This window comes from Lissotriton helveticus, chromosome 12 (assembly GCF_964261635.1).
Source record: "Lissotriton helveticus chromosome 12, aLisHel1.1, whole genome shotgun sequence".
In the NCBI taxonomy this organism is placed as follows: Eukaryota; Metazoa; Chordata; class Amphibia; order Caudata; family Salamandridae; genus Lissotriton; species Lissotriton helveticus.
In genome coordinates, this window is record NC_136073.1 from 738,811,513 (window position 1) to 738,834,681 (window position 23,169).

The 23,169-nt window shown below is 41.7% G+C and overlaps 1 protein-coding gene across 3 annotated transcripts in view; it reads left to right on the top strand.

The window, feature by feature from the left end:
* Window positions 1-20,578, top strand: part of SV2A (synaptic vesicle glycoprotein 2A) — a 349,950-nt gene extending 329,372 nt beyond the window's left edge. For all 3 annotated transcript variants that reach the window (XM_078670410.1, XM_078670409.1, XM_078670408.1), the window contains exons 10-13: window positions 4,428-4,561; window positions 6,561-6,764; window positions 9,525-9,684; window positions 18,049-20,578. In XM_078670410.1, the coding sequence (XP_078526536.1) occupies window positions 4,428-4,561; window positions 6,561-6,764; window positions 9,525-9,684; window positions 18,049-18,232 (682 nt within the window). In that variant the 3' untranslated portion in view covers window positions 18,233-20,578. The remainder of the gene's footprint in view (window positions 1-4,427; window positions 4,562-6,560; window positions 6,765-9,524; window positions 9,685-18,048) is intronic.
* Window positions 20,579-23,169: the final 2,591 nt, after the last annotated feature.

The window sequence follows — 23,169 nt, forward strand, 5'->3', positions numbered from 1 at the left end:
GCTGGATAGCGTAGGGGTAAAAATTACTATTCCCACTCCAAAGGGTGCAACAGTAGGGAAAGCGTTGGATAGCGTAGGGGTAAAAATTACTATTCGCACTCCAGAGAGTGCAACAGTAGAGAAAGCGTTGGATAGCGTAGGGGTAAAAGTTACTATTCCCACTCCAGAGAGTGCAACAGTAGGGAAAGCGTTGGAAAGCGTAGGGGTAAAAATTACTATTCCGACTCCAGTGAGTGCAACATTAGGGAAAGCGCTGGATAGCGTAGGGGTAAAAATTACTATTCCCACTCCAGAGGGTGCAACAGTAGGGAAAGCGTTGGATAGCGTAGGGGTAAAAATTACTATTCCCTCTCCAAAGGGTGCAACAGTAGGGAAAGCGTTGGATAGCGTAGGGGTAAAAATTACTATTCGCACTCCAGAGAGTGCAACAGTAGAGAAAGCGTTGGATAGCGTAGGGGTAAAAATTACTATTCCCACTCCAGAGAGTGCAACAGTAGGGAAAGCGTTGGAAAGCGTAGGGGTAAAAATTACTATTCCGACTCCAGTGAGTGCAACAGTAGGGAAAGCGCTGGATAGCGTAGGGGTAAAAATTACTATTCCCACTCCAGAGGGTGCAACAGTAGGGAAAGCGTTGGATAGCGTAGGGGTAAAAATTACTATTCTGACTCCAGTGAGTGCAACAGTAGGGAAAGCGCTGGATAGCGTAGGGGTAAAAATTACTATTCCCACTCCAGAGGGTGCAAAAGTAGGGAAAGCGTTGGATAGCGTAGGGGTAAAAATTACTATTCCCACTCCAAAGGGTGCAATAGTAGGGAAAGCGTTGGATAGCGTAGGGGTAAAAATTACTATTCCCACTCCAGTGAGTGCAACAGTAGGGAAAGCGTTGGATAGCGTAGGGGTAAAAATTACTATTCCCACTCCAGAGGGTGCAACAGTAGGGAAAGCGTTGGATAGCGTAGGGGTAAAAATTACTATTCCCACTCCAAAGGGTGCAACAGTAGGGAAAGCGTTGGATAGCGTAGGGGTGAAAATTACTATTCCCACTCCAGTGAGTGCAACAGTTGGGAAAGCGTTGGATAGCGTAGGGGTAAAAATTACTATTCCCACTCCAGAGAGTGCAACAGTAAGGAAAGCGTTGGATAGCGTAGGGGTAAAAATTACTATTCCCACTCCAGAGGGTGCAACAGTAGGGAAAGCGTTGGATAGCGTAGGGGTAAAAATTACTATTCCCACTCCAAAGGGTGCAACAGTAGGGAAAGCATTGGATAGCGTAGGGGTAAAAATTACTATTCCAACTCCAGTGAGTGCAACAGTAGGGAAAGCGTTGGATAGCGTAGGGGTAAAAATTACTATTCCCACTCCAAAGGGTGCAACAGTAGGGAAAGCGTTGGATAGCGTAGGGGTGAAAATTACTATTCCCACTCCAGTGAGTGCAATAGTAGGGAAAGCGCTGGAACCCAAAACAATAAAAAAAAAACTATCACATTTTTTATTAAATTTAATTTCCAATATAAACATAATTAATATATACATTTAAATATATTATTATTAACAAAGATAATTAAAAAAAATTATTACACATTATTTAACACTATAATATCCACCACACACACCTAAAATTATTTACACAATTACATTTAATATTTACTAATTAATTAATAAAAAATAATGTATTTTTTTAATTAATTAATTAATTAATTGCCAGCTTTCACACCATATACACTTATAAACACCACAACACAAACCTAACATTAATTATACATTTACAATTAATAATTAATAATTAATTAATGGTAATTAATTAAAAAAGTATTTAATAATTAATCAATAAAAAATTAATTACTTCACACCATTTACACATATAAACTCCACAACACACACCTAAAATTAATTAAACAATTAACATAATTAATTAATAATTGACTAATTGAAATTAATTATCAACTAATTATTAAACAATTATTAATAAATTAACACATTAATTAATCAATTTATTTTATATAATTAAATTACTTCCCACCCTATTCCCCTAAACACCCACAACCCGCTACGGAACTAATAACACAAAATTCAACATAAAATACATTAATAACTAATACAATTCCAAAACATATAATAAAATGACAAACAATTCTCATTAAAAACACAAAAATACATAACATTATTAAAAATTCGATATTTTTGTAAACTATATTTTTGTAAACGATATTTATTACAACTATATTATTGTTATCGATATTACTTACCTGTCAGTCGATATTCTGGTCAAACTATATTTTTGTTGTCGATATTTCTTCAACTCGATATTTCTACGGGGATATTAATGTAACACGATATTTGTCCGTCGATATTCCTTCTCTGCACCGTAAAAAACAATGGCATTCATAGCACACAACACAAGTCTGGAGCACAACATAGAAAGTTGTTCTAACAGTTATCACGTTCTGTAATCAGAAATGATATTCAAAGCACTCATTTATTTAACTCCAAAAAATGATCACATGCATATATAAATACAAAGCAAATATCAGTTATGAGGGTATAATTACGGAAATGTCCAATGCTTTCTTCATAAGAAATCTTTTAACATTTTTGTGACTCGGAATTTGCCCTGACGTTTAATCTGACACCGGGGATCAGTATCCTTTATCAGAGGACCTTTTTGCTTATCATAAGCTTACTTACTTTTACTCACCCTGTGCGTCTTGGAAAGTAGGTAATTGGCACCGGATGGACGCTATTCCTCCTGAGCACTTACTATAACGCATTGTGAATGGTCGTATTGCTACCTGACACACAAGATGATGGACGGAATATTGCACAATGGCAAAACATTCACCCCAGTCACAGATCTGGGTTTAATCCATTGTTATTTTGCACACCAAGACACCCCAGATCAAACATGGCCATATGCAAATCAATCTTGACCCTGTGCCTCATGGGAACAGTCCAGACCGAACTGCCAAGCCATGTCTTCCCTGGACCGGAATCAAGCATCCTAGGACCGGTTTCTGGCTATCATCCTTCTTCAGCCAGGATAGCTTGACTCCAGTGGCGGAGTGAGCACGGGACGCACGTCTGGGCATACCCTTCCCACATAGGGTGAACAGCAAAACACACAAGATGATGGACGGAATGTTGCACAATGGCAAAACATTCACCCCCACTCTCAGATATGGGTTTAATCCATCGTTATTTTGCTCAGCAAGACACCCCAGATCAGACATGGCCATATGCAAATCAATCTTGACCCTGTGCCTCATGGGAACAGTCCAGACGAACTGCCAAGCCATGTCTACCTTGGACCAGAATCAAGCATCCTATGACCGGTTTCTGGCTATCAGCCGTCTTCAGCCAGGATAGCTTGACTCCAGTGGCTTAGTCAGCACGGGACCCACGTCTGGGCATACCCTTCCCACATAGGGTGAACAGCAAAACACACAAGATGATGGACGGAATGTTGCACAATGGCAAAACATTCACCCCCAGTCACAGATATGGGTTTAATCCATCGTTATTTTGCTCAGCAAGACACCCCAGATCAGACATGGCCATATGCAAATCAATCTTGACCCTGTGCCTCATGGGAACAGTCCAGACGAACTGCCAAGCCATGTCTACCTTGGACCAGAATCAAGCATCCTATGACCGGTTTCTGGCTATCAGCCGTCTTCAGCCAGAATAGCTTGACTCCAGTGGCTTAGTGAGCACGGGACCCACGTCTGGGCATACCCTTCCCACATAGGGTGAACAGCAAAACACACAAGATGATGGATGGAATGTTGCACAATGGCAAAACATTCACCCCCAGTCACAGATCTGGGTTTAATCCATCATTATTTTGCTCACCAAGCCACCCCAGATCAGACATGGCCATATGCAAATCAATCTTGACCCTGTGCCTCATGGGAACAGTCCAGACTGAACTGCCAAGCCATGTCTTCCCTGGAGCGGTTCTTGAACATACATCAATAGCCCTGAGGATGTGTTGGCTGTGTTTAGATCAAAACATCATATTGTTAAGCCTGTGTTCGAACTGATCCATACATTGTTAACGTCTGCATTCCAGTTATGTAGAATGCATTGGACATGTCCATGGTTATACCCTCAAAAATGATATTTGCTTTGTATTTTATATACGCATGTGATAATTTCTTAGTGTTAAATAAATTAGTACTTCGAATACAATTTCTGATTACAGAAAGTGATAACTTTTGGAACTAGTTTCTATGTTGTGCTCCAGGCTTGTGTTGTATCATATGGCTGGTCTCTGTCTGAAGTTTCAGTGGAGAGCAAAAACAATGGTTTGGAACGTGGTCCCGATCAATTGCCAGTTGACCGAATAGCAGATCAAGAGGACATTTCATCTTTGCGATGACGCTCCATAGGTCCGATGGGCAGCAAGTGACTTTTGTTTGTACCTGCAGGTTCATCGGCCTCAAGATGAAGTCTGTGACCTTTGAGGATACCCTGTTTGATGCCTGCTACTTCGAGGACATCACCTCCAGCAACACGTTCTTCAAGAACTGCACCTTTCTCTCCACCGTCTTCTTCAACACAGGTGAGCCGGCCTCTTACGGCCTTGCCCTTTGGGATTAATCAATGAGCATCTCAAACAAAAAGCTGCACATGCATTAAATGCAGCTCCACAATAGGAACATGGATCTCAGATAATTACAAGGACAGTATTTGAGGTAAACCGGTGGAGAACGAGGCATTACTGGATTTCTTGTTTAATACAATTTTCCCAACAGAGAAGACAAGACATTACTAGAAGGCATAGCATTTACAGTCTATATTACAAATATGATGTTTGACATTTTACTCTGTTTATCCATATATTTTATCATCATTTTCTTGGTTCTTGGTATTTATACATTTTTTATGATTTTGGCCTGTGAAGACATGAATCAGTAAAAATGTAGTTTCCACATTTATTTATCTGATGAATGAACGCTCAACATTTCAATGTCTGAGGGATGGATGTTAGTGTTCTGAATAGCTATAAAGAATAAAATTATAGGACCACCTGAAAACATAAGCATTGTGGTAGTAGAACATTTGGACCGCTTATAACTTCTTTCAAACCAATATACGTAGTTATTGACCTGGGGGTGATGAGTGACTGCATGGAGAGACACTCAGAAGACTTAATTTCTGTATTATTCAGGTATTAAAATTCAATAGAGCCAGGGACAGACTGGGAGGCTTAATTATAAAGCTAAAGTATAGTAAGTATGTATTGGTGGCCCTCTGGGACAGTCATGAACAAATATTTCAAGGTGTATGGAGTGCTGTTTGAATATTATTTTGAAGGTGTTAATGACTCTAGAGCAAGGATATTCAACCTTTTCTATAATAAGAACTACTTATGCTCCAAAGTCATCCTGAGCAACTAACACAAAATTATCAGTATAGCTAAAGAGATAGTAACCACTTCATACAAGTAGCCATTACATTCAGGAATACTAGAAGTGACCAGCTTTGTGTATCAGACAAGGCCACCAGCAATAACGTAAAAAAATAAATAAAGCCTTATCAAACTCAAATTTGAATGCCTCTAAATGTCATAGCAGTGATATATTCACAAAGTCCCCAAGCACCTAAGAAAGATTATCAGTAATAATGCTCCTTGACCCAGCATAAAATATCATTTAGTTATCAGCCTCAAATATATTTTTCTGCAAAATCAGCTTATCGTTTCTAAAACTAGAGACATTTTATGTTTAAACACACCCTTCCAATTTTGGAACCCAACCTAATTCAACTAAACAAAATCTTTTAATTTGCTAGTTTTAGCTGCACATGGAGTATCTACTCATAGGTAGCTAGAAAGCTACTGGGTGCTCCCGAGCTACTTGTTGATTAAGCCTGATTGAGATCTTAGGTGGGGGATGGTGTACTGAGATGGGAATTCGAGAGTTTCAGTACCTGGAGGTAACGAAAAGGGGAGCAGTCACAAAGAGTGCGTTGGCACTAGTAAAGGGGTGCAGAATTGTCGACTGAAGCCGACACCTGGTAGTGTAAAAGGAAATGGCAAGTACAGGGTAAGAAGTATGGAATGCATCTTAACTTTACAACAATTATCTTATAGGAGGCTGTCTTAGTGTGAACTTGCCAATTCAATGTCTGTAAAGCTGGTAGGTCTGCCTGGGTATTTGAACATGGTTTCCGCAATGCTGAGGACTCTTCATAGAGTTTGGAAGAAATAGGGTGGATGAAGACAGTGCTAACTTAGAGTTTGCAGAATGGTGTTAGCGAGGGATTAGGAAGAGTGGAGGGTGAGTTTAGGTTGGCGATGTTGAGCAGGTTGGTAGAGCTGCCAGTCGAGGTCAAAAGAGAAAGAAAGAATCACACTGTGAAAGAATCGCGCCCCTCCGGGGCTCAGTGGATCAGCCCAAAGGGAAATTTATAAATGTGCTGGCAAGCTGTGCAGAAATGTAGTCCCATTCTGGACTTCGGCATATTACTTTCTTTTCCACAGCTCTTTCAGGGATGAAGTAGGTCGGTAATGTCTATGCTCCCCTCTACTCATCTGATTTTCTTCTCCCTCTTGTTAGATCTCTTCGACTACAAGTTCATCGACAGCAGGATAGTCAACAGCTCCTTCTTACACAGCAAGGAGGGATGCCAGCTCGACTTTAGCGATGACAACAATGCCTACATGATCTACTTTGTCAGCTTCCTGGGCACATTGGCTGTCCTTCCGGGTAACATCGTGTCTGCCCTCCTCATGGACAAAATCGGGCGGCTGAGGATGTTAGGTATGGCAAGGCTGTTTCTGCACCCCAGGGGTGGATATTTTATCTGTGGGGGGTGTGGGCATGGCATGCATCTCACTTCATGAGTCCATTGTATATGAAGGCCAGTGTGCAGGTACCTACGCAGAAAACGTTTACATTTGGTCCCTGAGCGTCATTGTATGAGAGCCGATAGCAACTCTACATGGGCACTGTAGGACGCAAAAACAGGACTGTCTATCATACCAACAGGAACATGGGTTTGGAGCATACTCAAGAACAGTAGTCCCTGAGGATTCACTGTACAATGGTGTCTAAAGCTTCTACCTGCTGAAGAATTCAATGTAATTCAACCCTGAACAATATTGATTAATTTCTTATGAAAAGCAACAGTGACACAAATGTCCTGTATTTCTAATCAGGGCAAAAGTCCTAAAAAAAGAAGTGGGGGACGCTGACGTCACGACAGGAAGGGACGTCACGAAAGGTGGCATGTAACCAGTTGCAGTTTAAAGTTATCGAGCTCCCAGTGAAATAAGTGGGGGGACGCCGTCCACCGCATGGTACCCCGACCCGAGCCCTGTTTCTAAGGATGCAGCTGATATTTTACATTGTAAACACATATGTAAATGCAGTGATTGCGCAGTGGAGTAGTTATGTAGTGGAAGTGAAATATGCATGTATTGCTCAGCAATGAAAACCTAGGCTGAATGAAGGCACAGGGGACCTCAAGAATAATATCCTATGGGCTTGAAAACACAGACTGTAAAGATTCGCTCATATTGGTAACAGTTGGCGTATTTGTCCCAAGGTTCTCATCAGTGCTTAGAAGCAAAACTAGTTGGCTACCCGTAGACCTGCTCCATCATGCCTATGTGTATCAGTCATGGACAGAACTGAATTCCAGTCCAAAAAATGTAACAGTGAATGCAGAGCCAGTGGTTCTAGGGAAATAGTTTGCGGCAGCATCAGTAAATGAAGGTGCATTGAGGATCACGCAGGGCAGGTGATCCTCTGCGTGCCTTAGAATAACACTGAGCTTTGCCACGTAAAGCACGGATAAAGGCTGTGTTCAGATGCTGATCACCTTCAGATGAGAACACAGGGTCCGTCGCAAATCAATGAGCATCATATAAGAAAAGCGAGTATGACGAGAATGACATATAAGGGCAGATATGGGGGCTGCATTGTTCCTTTGCCCCCCAGTTCACTGTCACAATCGATCAAAAATCCCAGCTGCCTTACACCTGCTTCAAAAGACCTTCTCTGGGGCCAGCCTTAGCCACTACTCTAGTCACTCGAAACAGTTGTCGAGACACTACTACCGGACAGACACACTGATCCGAAGAGCTCTTACACTGATGGCCACAGCTCAGAGCACATATTGAACATGAGAGGGAATTATTGATCTCTCATGCACCTTCTATACATGACCCATCGAGTAGATAGTCTCCACAGCCAACAGTGAAAGCAGAATATTATACCGGAAGCACAGGAAGGGAAGAGTCGGGTTGCGACCAACATGTCTGACAATGCTGACCCGGAAATCATTTGTGCTTACTCTATAAGAGCCCTACTGATATCTTGTAGACATAAGGCTGCAGTTCATTTGTCACTGATTGTCACAACCCTCTGGATTGAGTAGTGTTGTGAAGAAACATCTAAGTTAATCTAATTGCTTCTACATTCTATCAGCAGACATACAAATGGCCTTCAAATTCAAAAAATGTATGTAATCTCCGACATTTGCCTGTATGTAGTACAAGTGCTTAGTATAACCAGTTCATGCACCCCTGAGATTTCCAAATATGCTTCTGTCCTTCTTATGGTCTGGCTTGACAGTGCAGCTGTCCTCAGACAGTTAAGTGAGTACCACTAGAGAGGGCTTTGGCTCCGCCCACATGTTGGGAGCCAGGAGTACATGTTTTGATTGGGCAGAAGTTGTGTGCTTTCACATACAAGTGCTTGCCCTCATTTTGTTTACTTATCCAACAGCCTGGGCTTGACCTTATAGAGGTACACACACAACATTAGGATGCTAGTAAAGTGTCTTAGATAACTAGATAATTTGTGTTGTTTTTCTCTGGAAGCAGCCAACATTGGAGGAGGGCAGACATTACCCACATGGACTTTTAGGACTGGCTTGACAGTGCAACTGTTACCTGACCTTTTTACCTACACCAATTGTATTCTACAGTGCTTTGCTTCCACTGAAATACATATCTATTCCCGTGCTATTTACTTGTAACCCTTCACGTTAGCTTAAAGCCAGACTTATTGGCTTTGGCCTTGCTATTGTTTTTGTCATTGTACGGTCAAGGTTGTCACAATAATCTTGAAATCGTTATATCCAGACAGCTAGTGCTGTCACCCCATGAATATCAGTTTATACCACTCAGCAAAATAAAATACACATTATCCATTTTACATTTTCAGAAATGCTCCTGGGAAGAATTGGAATTCTCAGATGTACTTTCCCTATCTTCATTTAAATTGGTGTGGTGTTTAAACACTTCAGTTTAAACCTTGTATATAGTTCTGATCTTTGGTGGTGCAATATGTTAGAAAGCCTGTCTGGTAATGATTGATCCAGAATGGCATCAGAAATTAATAATGCAGCCAACTGATAATGTAGGCTGGCGCCCAAACATAAAACCCTTGCCCTGAAAAGGTCTTAGATAGTCTAGCCTTAAGGTAAGGATTCCTTATTCTGATCTAAGATGGCATCTCTAGTTGTCATGTGCTAATATTTCTCTTGTTTTCCTATGGTTCTCCCTGTCACAGCTGGTTCCAGTGTCATGTCCTGCATCAGCTGCTTCTTCCTGTCTTTTGGGAACAGCGAGTCGGCCATGATTGCCCTGCTCTGCCTGTTTGGGGGGGTCAGCATCGCCTCGTGGAACGCTCTCGATGTGCTGACCGTGGAGCTCTACCCTTCAGATAAAAGGTACATCCTTTCACTCAACTCAGTGTAGAAGCATGCTAAGAAGTACAAGAATGAATGGACACACTATAAAGCAGGCAGGTTTGTGGGTCCTAGATACTAAGGTCTTTGTTTTTCACAAATAAGGAACTGCTATGTAACTTTGTCAGCCGTGTAAAATGGAGACAAAATGTCAAGAACTTCAAGTCTAAACCAATAGCTGTTAACATACCACACACAGCCTCAAGTGAGAAGAGCAGGCTGTCTTGCTACATCATTACAAATGCCTGCCAAGTTCATTGGTGCAGATCAGTGTGGCTTACCACATCAGGTGCCCCACAGGCAGGATAGTGAAGGAGAGAGTCTCATGAACACTTACCTTACAGCCCTTTTATGATGATTATTGATTCCAGGGTACATTGACCCTCTTTCATCTGCCATGCTAACCTGTTGAGAAACCTCAATTTACTACAGTGTTTCTGTATTTATCCACTTATTTGTGTAGCTCAAATTGTGATATGATTTGTCTTAGGGGATTTCAGTATGGCAGCCCGCGGGAAAACAATGAGAATGGATGTGGAGAGAGGACTCGAAATACCCATTTGCTGATTAATGGGATTGAAGATGAGGGTCTCAGACGGGTTTGTAGATACCTGTGGAGAGGGTTCTTCTTGGGTATCCGCTCATAGCTTCCTGAGGGCCAGACCCAGACCCGAAGGCAGTCGACCGCAGATGTTGTGGAGGAAGAAGTGGATTTTTCAAAATAGTTTTTAAAGCAATGAAAGAAAGGAAATCCACGGTATTTGCTACAATGATAAGCATTAGCAAAGTCAATAGGTCTGGCATTGGCCACCATTCTTTTGGCTTTTTCAGTGGTTGTTTTGTTTTGTCATGGCCTTTTAAAAACTTTATTATTTAAGAGCTGCCTGGCTCATTGTCAAAGGAACAATATAATTGGATGAATGCAAACATATTTTGGGTCTCAAAAGGCAATGTTTTCATAGTAGCTTCTAGCACATAAAGGAACTACTTGTAAAAGAGCTGAATTTCTTTAATCGTAGTGCAGTTTCCCAATGCCTGAAGTATTCTGACTCAGGACACCTTCTGTATGTTCAAGTGGGAGGAAGAAAAATGTGAGTGGCACAATAAAAGACCAATGAATGAAGAGGGATGGCTGAAATCCCTATAAGTACGCATATTATACGTATGGATTTAGTGGAATCAAACGGTATTGGGTAAAAGCAGACCTTAAAAAGAAGGTTTAGACAGCGCATCTTCTGGCACCTATTTCAACATGACATAAGTGCGGATACCCCGCTGTGATGGTAGCAGACCGTAATGGCTGGGGTGGGTAGTGGAGTCTTGTTTACTGTTGCATAGAGACGGCCGCAGGCCAGGCTTTTCTAAGTTAGGTACATATTCCAAGATTAAACCTTGACTCCAACCACTACCCACCTCCCCCATGTCTTCCCTCTTTCATTCTTTGTCTACCTCCCCTATGCCTTTCCTCTCTCCCCTGAATTTCTCTCCCCGCCTGCTTTGTTTATCCTTATGCCTCTGCTATGCTTATGCAACTCATGTAAATATTGCTCCAGCAACTGATATAACTGTGTAACTATGTTCTGAAACAATGTTCTTCCTCATGTAAAGTGCTCCGATACCGCCGGGTCTATCCAGCACTATATAAAACGTTTCAAATAAATAAATAGTGATCTTCTTGTAACACTTGAGTTGTCAGATCCCTTCTCTAATGGTGATGGTGAAGTGGGTGACAATCACAGGTAAGTCATCTGGATAGATAGATCAAAGATTTTCATAGCGGGCAAAATAGTCGAAAGTAGAGTTCACAACTGCGCAGAAAACAACAGCGCTGTCAGTGGAGCTCCCGTATTAGCTGCTCCTCTGAAGGCCCTGTGATCTATGCCAGGCAGGCACATTTCCAAATGTGGCGTGCTGCAACCAACCAGAGTACACCTTTCCACTGCCTTTGCAGAATGGACCACAATACACCACAGTCTAAATATGGCCCCAGATTGCAGCTATAATAAATAAGAAGATTGAATTTATGGCCCAGTAGGTGATATTATCACACACACCTATTTTAAAAAGGAAAGTGTCAGAGCATCATAATTTTGTTATATTTCACTGATGTGAAATATTGGACCACCCACCTTACAGCTTTTTAAAGTACTCCAAATGGACATAATGCTTTTAACATGTTAGTTTCTGAAGGGGAAGATTGGGAACCTCTCCTCTAGGTTGGCTAGAACCCTTTTATTATAAAGTATGTACTCCATAATTCATTGGCAGTCTCCTTCTTTAAAATAAAAAGCAAACGTTGCACTTCCACAGTTGGACATTTGTTTAAACAACATTCCACATAATATACAAAGCTCCATGTTTCTCCCTGGCTATGTTGCTATAAAAATAAATTAATGGATGTATGACGTTACAACGCAGGCTATTACAACGCCTGCCTTTACAACGCGGTTTTTACATCGCATACCATTACAACGCATAGCGCTTTGGGGTGCTGGATAGGGAATAGTTTAATTTACTATTCCAACTCCAGTCCCCGTGGACACTAGGGAAGGTTATTAGATAGTAAATTAACTTATTCCCTATCCTAGAGCGCCCCCCAGCGCAATGCGTTGTAATGGTTTGCGTTGTAATGACCGCGTTGTAATGATAGTGCGTTGTAAAAGTTTCGTTGTAAGTGATGTTTTCCTAAATTAATATATACATATATACATTTTCTATTCTGTCAAAGGTGACATAATTAAGTGCCATTGCTCTTATCTATGTAAAAAACTGCTTTAGAACTTTTATTTATCTGCTGCTGCAGTAATAGGCCTGAGCTGCAAGTGCAGTGCATGAAGCTGGTGGACGAATAATGTGCAGCCATTGTTGCCCAGCATGTAAGGGCAATAACTATGTTTTTACCCCTAGATCCAAAAATAGAATGGGCAAGGGAAAACTGCTCCTCCCTGGCCCACAGTGCATCCCCATCTTTCTTTAGCAGAGGCTGCTGACACTGTCAGATCTATGTGTTTCATTCTGAAAGCAAATAACTTCTGGCTAGAAGGTGTACAGATACAAAGTAACAGGCCCCTCAAACCCCCTCGTATGATGCACATGTGCCTTGGGGTATTAGAAATAGATTAGTACTGGAAACTACCACTATTCGACAAACACATGTTTCTTTCAGTGACAGATATATGAATATAATATAGAGTTGCAGTGATATGGACCCTAGCAATATTACTTCAATTTTAAGACATAGTTAGGCAGCCGGAGAATACTATGTGGAGTTTGTCGAGGATCAGAAATGCAGACCCTGGTTGATTGTGAGGTATACTGGAAAATACTACAATGAGTCCATCCAGGAACAACAATAGGCCAACCCCTGGTTTCACGGTTAATCAACCAAAGAACAGTATAGGGGCCAGTTCAGGAAGACAAGAGGAGCAACTATAATACAAACAACTCCATTGTAAGCTCTGAGAAGTCCTTTCAGAAGCAGAAGGGAGCATATCATAGAAATGGACATTGCTCATACCAGCTTTAATACACGGGCTATGAGGTCCGAATTTATGGCGTAATAACGCAAACAATTACAACGCGTGCTTTTACAACGCGGTTTTTACATCACAACTGCCATTACATCACATGATATTACAACACATGCCATTAAACCACATTTTTAAAACACTACCATTACAACACATACCATTACAACGCATAATACTTTTAGGGCAACAGTAGGGTAAGTGTTGGGTAGTGTAGGGGTAAAAATGACTATTCCCACTCCAGTGAGTGCAACAGTAGGGTAAGTGTTGGATAGTGTAGGGATAAAAATTACTATTCCCAATCCAGTGAGTGCAACAGTAGGGAACGTTTTGGATAGTGTAGGGGTAAAAATTACTATTATATATTTATTTTATTTATTTATAAAGTTTTATATAGCGCGAACAAGATCCCAAAGGATATCAGAGCGATTTACAATAAGTTGGTGGAGAGGACAAAATTAAATATACACTTGAATTGTGAGGAAAACAAAAACCAAAATGATAAACAGTGAACAATGGTACACATAGAGGGTCCAACATTAAGCAGACGATATGGACTGTAACTGTTAGTTGTGCTATGGAGCTAGGAACCAAGAGATAGCCGCCTTATGACTGTTACAACCGCTTATTGTAGGAATTTGCTCATTAAGAATCTCTTAGCTTCCAGTTTGAAAGCCGTCGTCGAGGCGAGTCTGCGTACATCCGGAGGAAGAACGTTCCATATTTTAGGGGCAGCACCAGAGAAGGCTCGGTGACAAGTTCTCTTTTTGCTAAGGATGATAGGTTTCAGGAGGAGAGTAGAGGCACTTCTGGAAGCCCTCTCCCTACAGGATAATTCAAGTTTTTGCGCTAGATAAGTGGGAGTATTGAAGTGCAGGGCTTTGTGTGTCAGGATCGCAATCTTTAGCTTGATTCGTGCTTCAAAGGGTTGCCAGTTGAGATATTTCAGGACTGGGGAGATGTGCTTGTTTCATTTGGAACCTGTAATCAATCTTGCTGCAGAGTTCAGTGAGGCCCTAAGTGGAGCCAAGGCGTATTTAGGAAGGCCACAGAGAGTTGCACTGCCATAGTCTAACCTTGATAAGACAAGTGCTTGTACCCCCTGCTTGAAATCCTTTTGAGGCAAGAAGGGTTTGATCATTCTGAGTGTCCTCATCAGGTGGTTTGCTCCCTTACAAACATTGCTGTGATGAGCCTTCATACTCAGGTGCTTGTCCACTGTGACTCCAAGCGATTTGGCTGAATCTATGATGTTCAGAGTGCAGTTGAGAGTCATGAGGTGAGGTAACCAGAGATCGATCTTGGGGGTGTGGTTCGGCGGAGAGATGAGCAAGAATTCCATTTTAGAAGCGTTGAGCAGGAGATGATTCTCTGTTAACCAATTTTGGGTTGAAGTGAGGATAGAATTTACTGAGATGATGTTGTCCGGGGATGAAATTTTCCGATAGAGTTGCGTGTCGTCTGCATACATGTGGAAGAGAATATTCATAGAGTTAAGTAGGTTAGTAAGAGGTTCCAAGAAAAGATTAAAGAGGATAGGAGAGCGGGCGGATCCTTGGGGGACTCCCATGAGTTCTGGGGAGGGCTGAGAGAGAGAGTGATTTGACTTGAATCTGTGAGATCTGTGGAGAAGGAAGGATGAGAACCAGCGGAGCACCAGATCCGAGAAACCCATTCTGTTTTGTAGGATGGATAGGAGAATGTCATGCGAGACCGTATTGAAAGCAGATGAGAGGTCAAGGAGGATCAAGAGGCAGGATTCGTTTTTGTCAAGCATTTTCAGGATGTCATCAAAAATGTGTATGAGGGTCGATTTAGTGTTGTGACCCCTCCTGAAACCAGATTGATGATGGTCTAAGAGTTGGTAATTCTCAATAAGACCACAGAGCTGGGATTGGACACATTTTTCGCGAAGTTTCGCTAGGGTGGAAATGTTGGAGATGGGACGGAAGTTATTGAGATCCGATTTGTCGGCATTGAGTTTTTTTAGAATAGGTGAAATCTGAGCTGCTTTTAGGCAATCGGGGATCAAGCCTTGAGATCAGGAGGCATTTACAATCTTGGTCCAGGTAGGGATGAGAGCGCTCTTGATCTCTTTGAAGATGGCCGGAGGCTCCGGGTCACCGAAGTGGTTAGATGGGTTGATAGTCTTGAGAATATTTTCAATGTCTTTTTCACTAAAAGAGGAGAAGGAGCCCCATGAAGCATTGTTCTTAGCGCCAGCGATGGTCGGGATACACTTTTCAGGCAGGTCGGGGAGCGAGGCAGTTAAGGAAGGGGGCAAAAGGGCCTTCTTAGAGATGAGGTCGGTGGAGATGAGTCGAGATTTCTCCATGAAGAAAGTGGCAAATTCATCGCAGGAGGGAGGGTTACCATTCGAATCAGAGAGGATTGGCGTGGAAACAGATTGCTGTTTGACCAGTTCGAAGAGTTTCTTGGGGCGATTTTCTGCTTGATCTAGTTGTAATCTGAAGTAGCCAACCTTAGCTTTCTTGACCTGTTTGTTGTAGAGTCCTCTGACAGAAGTTTTAGTTGATCCGAAGAAAAACCCCAAAACCCATACCCACCCTAAAACAAAAAAATCTCCATTACTTACCTAAAGCGTTGTAATGGTATGTATTATAATGGCTTGCGTTGCAGTGACATGCGTTGTAATGACATCCATTGTAATGGCATGCGATGTAAAGGCAGTTGCGTTGTAACAGTTGCGCTGTAATAGCAATGCGACGTAATGACTGCGTTGTAATGGATTTTTCCCATGAGGTCCACCCAGGAGACGTGCTTCCCGCAGTGAGGGTGGAATCATGCAGCATGAATAGAGAGAATCCAATCAGTGATACTGTGGTAGGAATGCATCGAGTTGACTGAACGAGAATAGATGGAGAGGGCAGAGGGTCATAGAATGATAGAAAAAAGTGAAACAGGGAATGGTTTCTGGCCATTCCATAGGCCTCATCTGGCCCCAGCAGCCCAAAAGAAGGAAGAGACCACAGGAAGAAGCCCTTAAAAATTACCCTGAACCTAGACACCCTGCAAGGCGAGGTGAAACAGGTTACCCTGCAGTGACACAACTCCCAAGGGGACCAATGGAAAGGTACAAGGGGACAGTATGTAGTGAGGGTCAACGTCGAAGCAAGAAAGGGGCAGGACACAAAGAAACTGGGATCCATCATCCTGCAAGACAGGTTAAATATGCAAATACTTCGAAATCAGTGATAATTGGTGCAATAAAACAGGATAAATGCATTTTTCAAATTAACATAACAATCTCTGCAGGTAGATCTGCACTCATTCATTATGTGCCCAAAGAGAGGCGATGTTGGTGCGATTTTTCACAATTTATGCCAAGCTGGCTGCCTTTACCAACACACATCTGTGGTCAAGTCCATGGGGTTTGGCACCAGAATACAGTTGTCAGAATATTGTCTGATAGAAGTATTGTATCCTAAATATCATAGTCAAATGTTTTTGCCAAAAGTGGAGGTATAAATAGAAAGTCTACACCCAAAGCAACAATATTTTTGTAAACAATATTTAGATTACAATATCAATATCAGATAATTTTTCCATATATGGTATTCTTACATACATTTGACAGTGCACCACAAGGGAGCAAGAGTGAGTTTTATGCGCCATCATATGAAACTTGGGCCTATAATTGCAGGGTTCATAATTAACAATAGTTATTGCCTGCAGGTTCAGCAATGATACTCATTTGAGGTCTTCAGAGAATAGGGAAGCGTCTCCTAACACCCTATGGGTAGAGAGAAGAAAGACGCAGAAGGTTCGCTAATACATCCTCCCCATAGCAAAAACATTACAAGTTGAGTGAACCCAAACAATGGTTTATTAAATGTTCAGTGGTTTATTAAATGTTCAAAGTCAATAGCCTAAAAAGTGTATTTTTTTCATAAATATAAAAAAAACACACCAACAGTTTGTGTCATGCTTCATCACAGAGTCTTATGTACATCCTAGAAAAATGTTTTGCCAGGATGTGCTCTACCATCCTCGGGAGCTCTTGATATCATTAGGAGGCATCCCATAGGATAATCAAAATGCAAAACAGTCATGAGTACCTGTAATCAGGGTACCTCTGATAAGATGAAAAAAAGAAAAATAGGATATCGCTGGATGTTAAAAGTCCCCATGGGGCATATTAGCTAGAACCTCATTAAAATTATCGCCGTTTTAGCGGCAGGAAACTGCAGCTAAAACGGCGATTATGGGCTTGCTAATATGCATTATAGAATAACAATAGAAGCCCAGGTTAGATGTCCTGCACTGTGGAGGAATTTAGGGGCATATTAGCAAGAACCTCGTTAAAATTATCGCCGTTTTAGCGGCAGGAAAATGTCCTGCCCATCTAACCGGGCTTCTATTGGAATTCTATAACGCATAGTAGCAAGCCCATTATCACTGTTTTAGTGGCAGTTTCCTGCCGCTAAAACGGCGATAATTTTAACGAGGTTCTTGCTAATATGCCCCTAAATTCCTCCAATTAATGAGTCCATTGAGGTCAGGTGAGGGGATCAATGGATTTTCTCTTGAAAAAAAGTGAGACTTCAAATTCAAGCGCCATTTCTAGAAGAAAGTGGTTCTGGTTTGATATCTATTTCTGTTTTTGTTCTTTTTTCCCTCGCATTATTTAAAATTATCAATTAGTTTCCACTCCCCCCATGTATTTCTATCAATAACACGGTCACATTATTATGCTTTGGAGCAGATATATTTACCTCTCTGCGAGCCTGGAAAGCTACTTTGCTGGATTTGCAGGGCTTCTTTAATAACTATATTTCTTGTTTTTCCTTTTTAACAGGACAACAGCCTTTGGATTCCTCAATGCTCTCTGCAAACTTGCCGCTGTCCTGGGCATCAGTATCTTCACGTCCTTCGTGGGGGTGACCAAAGCCGTCCCCATCCTGCTGGCGTCGGTGGCCCTGGCGGTGGGCAGCTCGCTGGCTCTCAAGCTGCCAGAAACCCGGGGCCAGGTGCTCCAGTGAAAACCGGCTTGCGGGTGGAGGGAAAATAGATTTGTAGACACTGTGAAATGTCTTTTGTTTTGGTCCACAGCCGCTCCCATCCCACCCTCCTCTGCCATCTCTGTCTCTACACACCCCCAACAGTTTTAAGTTATTTTGTGTGTGTGTGAATCCCCCTCTTCGGAGAGGTCCTTCCTGAAGGAAGGAGTGGTGAAGACCAAGTAACCTTTTTTGCATTGCACTAAACTGGAAGGCAGGGACCATTCTGATGTCCTAGTTAAATAATGTGGGAGCAGAAAGGCCCAGTTTAGGGGATGTCGATGGAAATAGGGTGGGATCCTATTCAAAACCAGTCCTGCTTCCTTAAAGCTTACTACATACTACTGAAGCGTCAAGGCGCCACCGCGCAACATTTAGTTCTATTGTATCCTATATGGCCATTTATTGAGAGCAACGTGCACCCTGCATAGAGTCTCGTGCCGCTGTTGAGATGCGAGAGCAAATGAGGCGGAGACTTAAAAAGATTGATCGAATAGTCAAGTTTTTACTAAACGTCTAAATTCTTGGCAGGTAACTCAGTTTGTGGTGTGCGCCATATAACTGACCTTTTATTTATTGCTGTTGTTCCATGAGAAGCCCTCTGGAATATGTCTGATCCATGTGTTCATTCCCATTACTACTTTGAGGCCGGCCAAGCTCCAACAGTCTCAGCTCTGCTGGTACTGGCTGTATCTTGTTCCTTTGTCTCTTCACACACTCTAAACCAACCATCGATGAGACATTCTTTCATCTCACTTCCGGTTGCGTTCTTAATTTCACTGCTGCAAAACAGTTGCTTGGATACCCTGCTCCACGTGCTCTTCTGAAATAGTGGTAACTTTTGATTGTCAGATTAATAAGCAATATCATATATGGCCACCAGATGGCAGCTTTTCCCCAAAAATCATTTCAATGGATATTGACGTGAATTGGGCTTTTGGTCAGGCGCACCCCCCAAAATGAGTCACTTCGCTGCTTATTAGCCTTCTGTGCTATACAGCTGGACTCCAGGGAAACTAAGAGCCTGATTTAGAGTTTTGAGTTACTCCGTCACAACGTGATAGACATCCCATCTGACGTATTTCAAGTGCCATATGATGTTATGCACTTAATTAAGTAAGCTTGGGTGAAACAAAAATTACCCCGGGCACAATTTGCAAAATTTGGGGGGGGGGGGTCCGTTATGTTTGCTATATGGAGTTCCCAAAATCAGGTCATTATGCCATACCTTGCAATAATTTGCTATTCTTTGGAAAATGTTACAACAAGAGCACGAGAATAGCGGAAACCGTCGGAAAGAAGAACGGCTCGCACTGCTTCTATTTTATGCGCTAGTTTTTAACCACAAAATGCGTCCCTGTGCCAAAATGTCTGTGAACATTTCACGCTAAAATATAGTGTTAAAAGACAGATTAGCATTTTGCCTTATTACACGTAATTTTCCTGAAAAATTGTATAATAACGTGAAAACAGATTACGCGAATTTCGATTACCCCTTGTAATAGGGTGACCAGAATATTCATCATGTTTGTGATGGAGTAACCAATCCGCCAAATTCCAAATCAGGCCTTAAGTGCCTAATTCAGAGTTTGGAAGGAACTGGAAATCCTCCAGTTTCTAGAGGAAACTCTAAATACGCACTTTAATCCACCAGGTTAATTTCCTCCACAGTTTTATCACTATAGCACAGGAAATTCAGCTGGTGGAATCTACTCCGTATTTAGAATTTCTACCAGTAATTGAGGGATTTTCAATTCCATTCATACTCCAAATAAGGCACCAAGTTTTCCAGGCCTTTCAGTTCGCTTTTTGGGATTTTGAGAGAGTGAGTTTCAGGGTTGTGCTCTGAGAAAGGTGAGGTGTCCCAGGCCTTGCGCTGCATTTGCTTTTATTTTCCTCTTTTTTTATTACTGACCATTTTTTTTTTATTAACCACTACATTACAATTTTTTGTATTGTGAATCGATTTAAGGGTTTCCAGATTCAAATATGACTAACTTCATTTTCATATAAAGGATAAACACACCCGCTTTATAGAAAATGGATAGCAACTGAGCCCTTGGGAATTGTTCCCTGTGGAAACATGGGGGCGTATTTAAAGTTTGGTGGATGAAGTACTCTGTAGCAGATATCCTGTCCACTACATTACAAGTGCATTATAGCCTATGGCACTTGTGATACGGTGGATGGGATTTCTGTTTGGTTGAGATAGAGTATCACATCCGCCATACTCTATAAAAGGCAACTTTTGAAAAAACATAGACTCCTGTACAATGACTAAGAAATTTTGACCGTAAATAAATAACTCCCTGTAAAAATGTTGACATGCACATGATTTTTAAATTCTATTAAATTCTCTTTCCAAATAAGTTAGAAAACCTAGGGAGAACTAATCCAACCCCATTTAGAACAGTTTTCGAGGCAAGTGCTTGATAGAAAATGTAAGTGCAGATTGGGATTTTTACAGGGAGATATTTATGTATGATCAAGATTTTTATATGCATGTATGTATTGGTATTTATGTAACCCAAACCAAGCTAGGGAGAAGCGGAGAGGTGTACATTATGAGGGGCGCTACTGGAAGATACAATCTTGTGCATATAAAGTATGGATTATCAGGTTTTAATTATACAGGTGCACTTCACTTTTTTTTTTTTAACATAGGGAGACTTGGTTATGTTCCCAAAATCACACAACTTAAGTCACGCAAGAGAAGTCTGAAGTTGGCACGTTATCCATTAGCTAACATCGCCTACCCAGTCTGTACTTTGTGGTCCATACTACAGCAAAATGTGTCTTTACAGTCTATGTTTTCAAATTCTATTCAGGGAATTTATGGGTGCAGGGGAATCAAGAGGCTTTGGTGTTAAAAATGAAAGTTGTAGTCATTCTTTGGGAAGACGAAGAGACAAACAAGCGGTTAGATCTCTTATGGAGCTCACATAAGATAGACAAGGGAAACTTGTGATTGGGGAATTCTACCAGAAACCTTTCTGTCTCCCACAGTATTCCGAAAGTAGAACTTACTAAGATAAGTCTATTAAACACTGTTGGGACCACATTTACTAATGTTTGCCCCAGTGCTTGTGCAATACATTGTACCTTATTAATGCGCATGCCGGCCTATCTAAGCCTGAACGCTGATGCAAAATTTTAGAAATGGTAGGCCACAGTTTACGAGGAGCCTAGTGGTGCACATTCTTAGTTATGAATTATATCCCATGCTTTTTGGAACCTGAAGGCTTTTAAAATGAGGGCCACAGCTCCATGAGCAAAAGCTGCACTAATAACTAGAGGTTTTCCTAAACAACAGTGTCTTGAAGAGTTTCTGATGTGTAGATGAAGCGCAATGGCCTTCTCGGACTGTGGCAAAGCATTACAAAGTGACAAACCTTTGGATGTCAACCTCAAGCCATGGGTATTCTCCTTCTTTCTAATAGTTATTAACACATCTATGTTCAGCAAGGTTATTTAATCATCAAATGTCTTCTGCATCTCAAAGCCGATTGGCTGGCTAGGCCAATCACCTCAGCTTGCGATCTAATAGGTGATAGCACATTTTTGCCATGTTTGTCTTCCTCAAACTCAATCTGATTTGCCTTATGGTTTTTTGACATGAATTTTATTGCATCATTTCAATTGAAGCAGTTGGAGATCATCGCTGATTGGCCAGCTGCCTGCCTCTCTGTGTTGCACTAGCGGATGATGCATTATCCATCATGTTTGTCTTCAACTTCTTATTCTCTTTGCCTTATTGAGTATGTATTTACTTATTAGTTTGGTTATTTATATTTTATCTGAAGTGTGGCATATCCCAGAAAATATATATCAACAACGAGGTAGAACATATCAATTCTATCAAAAGAGTATGCAGTTCCTTAGGATACAGGAAGAGAGAATTAGAGGATATATTCACACAATCTGTACACTCATGTACACTACACTTGCACTTTACATTACGGCCTGGGAACAAAAGCTTTCCGATAAAGAGCCCGTCAGGCATTGCAGCGCCGACCTGACGAGGAGCAAGCCCTATGATGAAACATGACAACCAGCTGGGTGTGTGTGGGGCCTAGTTCCAAAGGAGGATATATATTATTGTGTCCTTTTGTAATATTGATTTCCTTTTTCTATCAATAGCGCAGCATACCGGAGGGTGTCAATGCGCGTTGCAGTCAGTTAAACAGTATAAGTACAATGCCCATTAACTCTTCATAGTTTGGGTGAGTACATACCTCCCAGATGTTGTCTATTTCCATGAGCGGGAGTATCCTCTGAAGTCAATCCTTGATAAATCATGAATCTGTGGTGTGGGTTTCACTTTGATTTCTTAGATGGAAAACCATAGAATGGAATATTTAACATGCCATTTACCAACAAAGAATGGTCAAAAGTATAGTCACTGTTGCCGCGGCGGTTTCATCTTAGGGGCACAGGGGTGTTGACCACCTGCTGCTGTGAGCCACTATGGTCCCAGGCTATTTTTGACAAATGCAATTAGCCCCGTATTACCGTACCTCCGTCATTGTATTTCCTTATGGGCAGGCTACGGAGCGCAACATGTGTGGGATGAGCAGCTGAGGCTGAAACTGAGCTGTGCACGCCAGATTGCCTGGTATTTATGCTGTGGCCGACCTGACATTGCCAGTGCAGGCTTCCGCATTAAAGGCACCCATGAAGATGCGTCAGAAAAGACGGCCCCATCGGTTTTCAATGCAGTGTTGTGCTTGCATACCCAGCCGCTCATAGCACTACTCTTATGCTGCTTAGTATTAGATGTAGCCTAAGAACAGTGCTTAGAATGGCAGGGAAGCTCTGGTTTATTTTTCCCGGTTAGGTTACATCTTTACAAGCAGGTAGTGCGAGGTGGTAGTATTAACCTCGGGACTTGGAGTACTTAAAGGTAAGTCTCTATATTC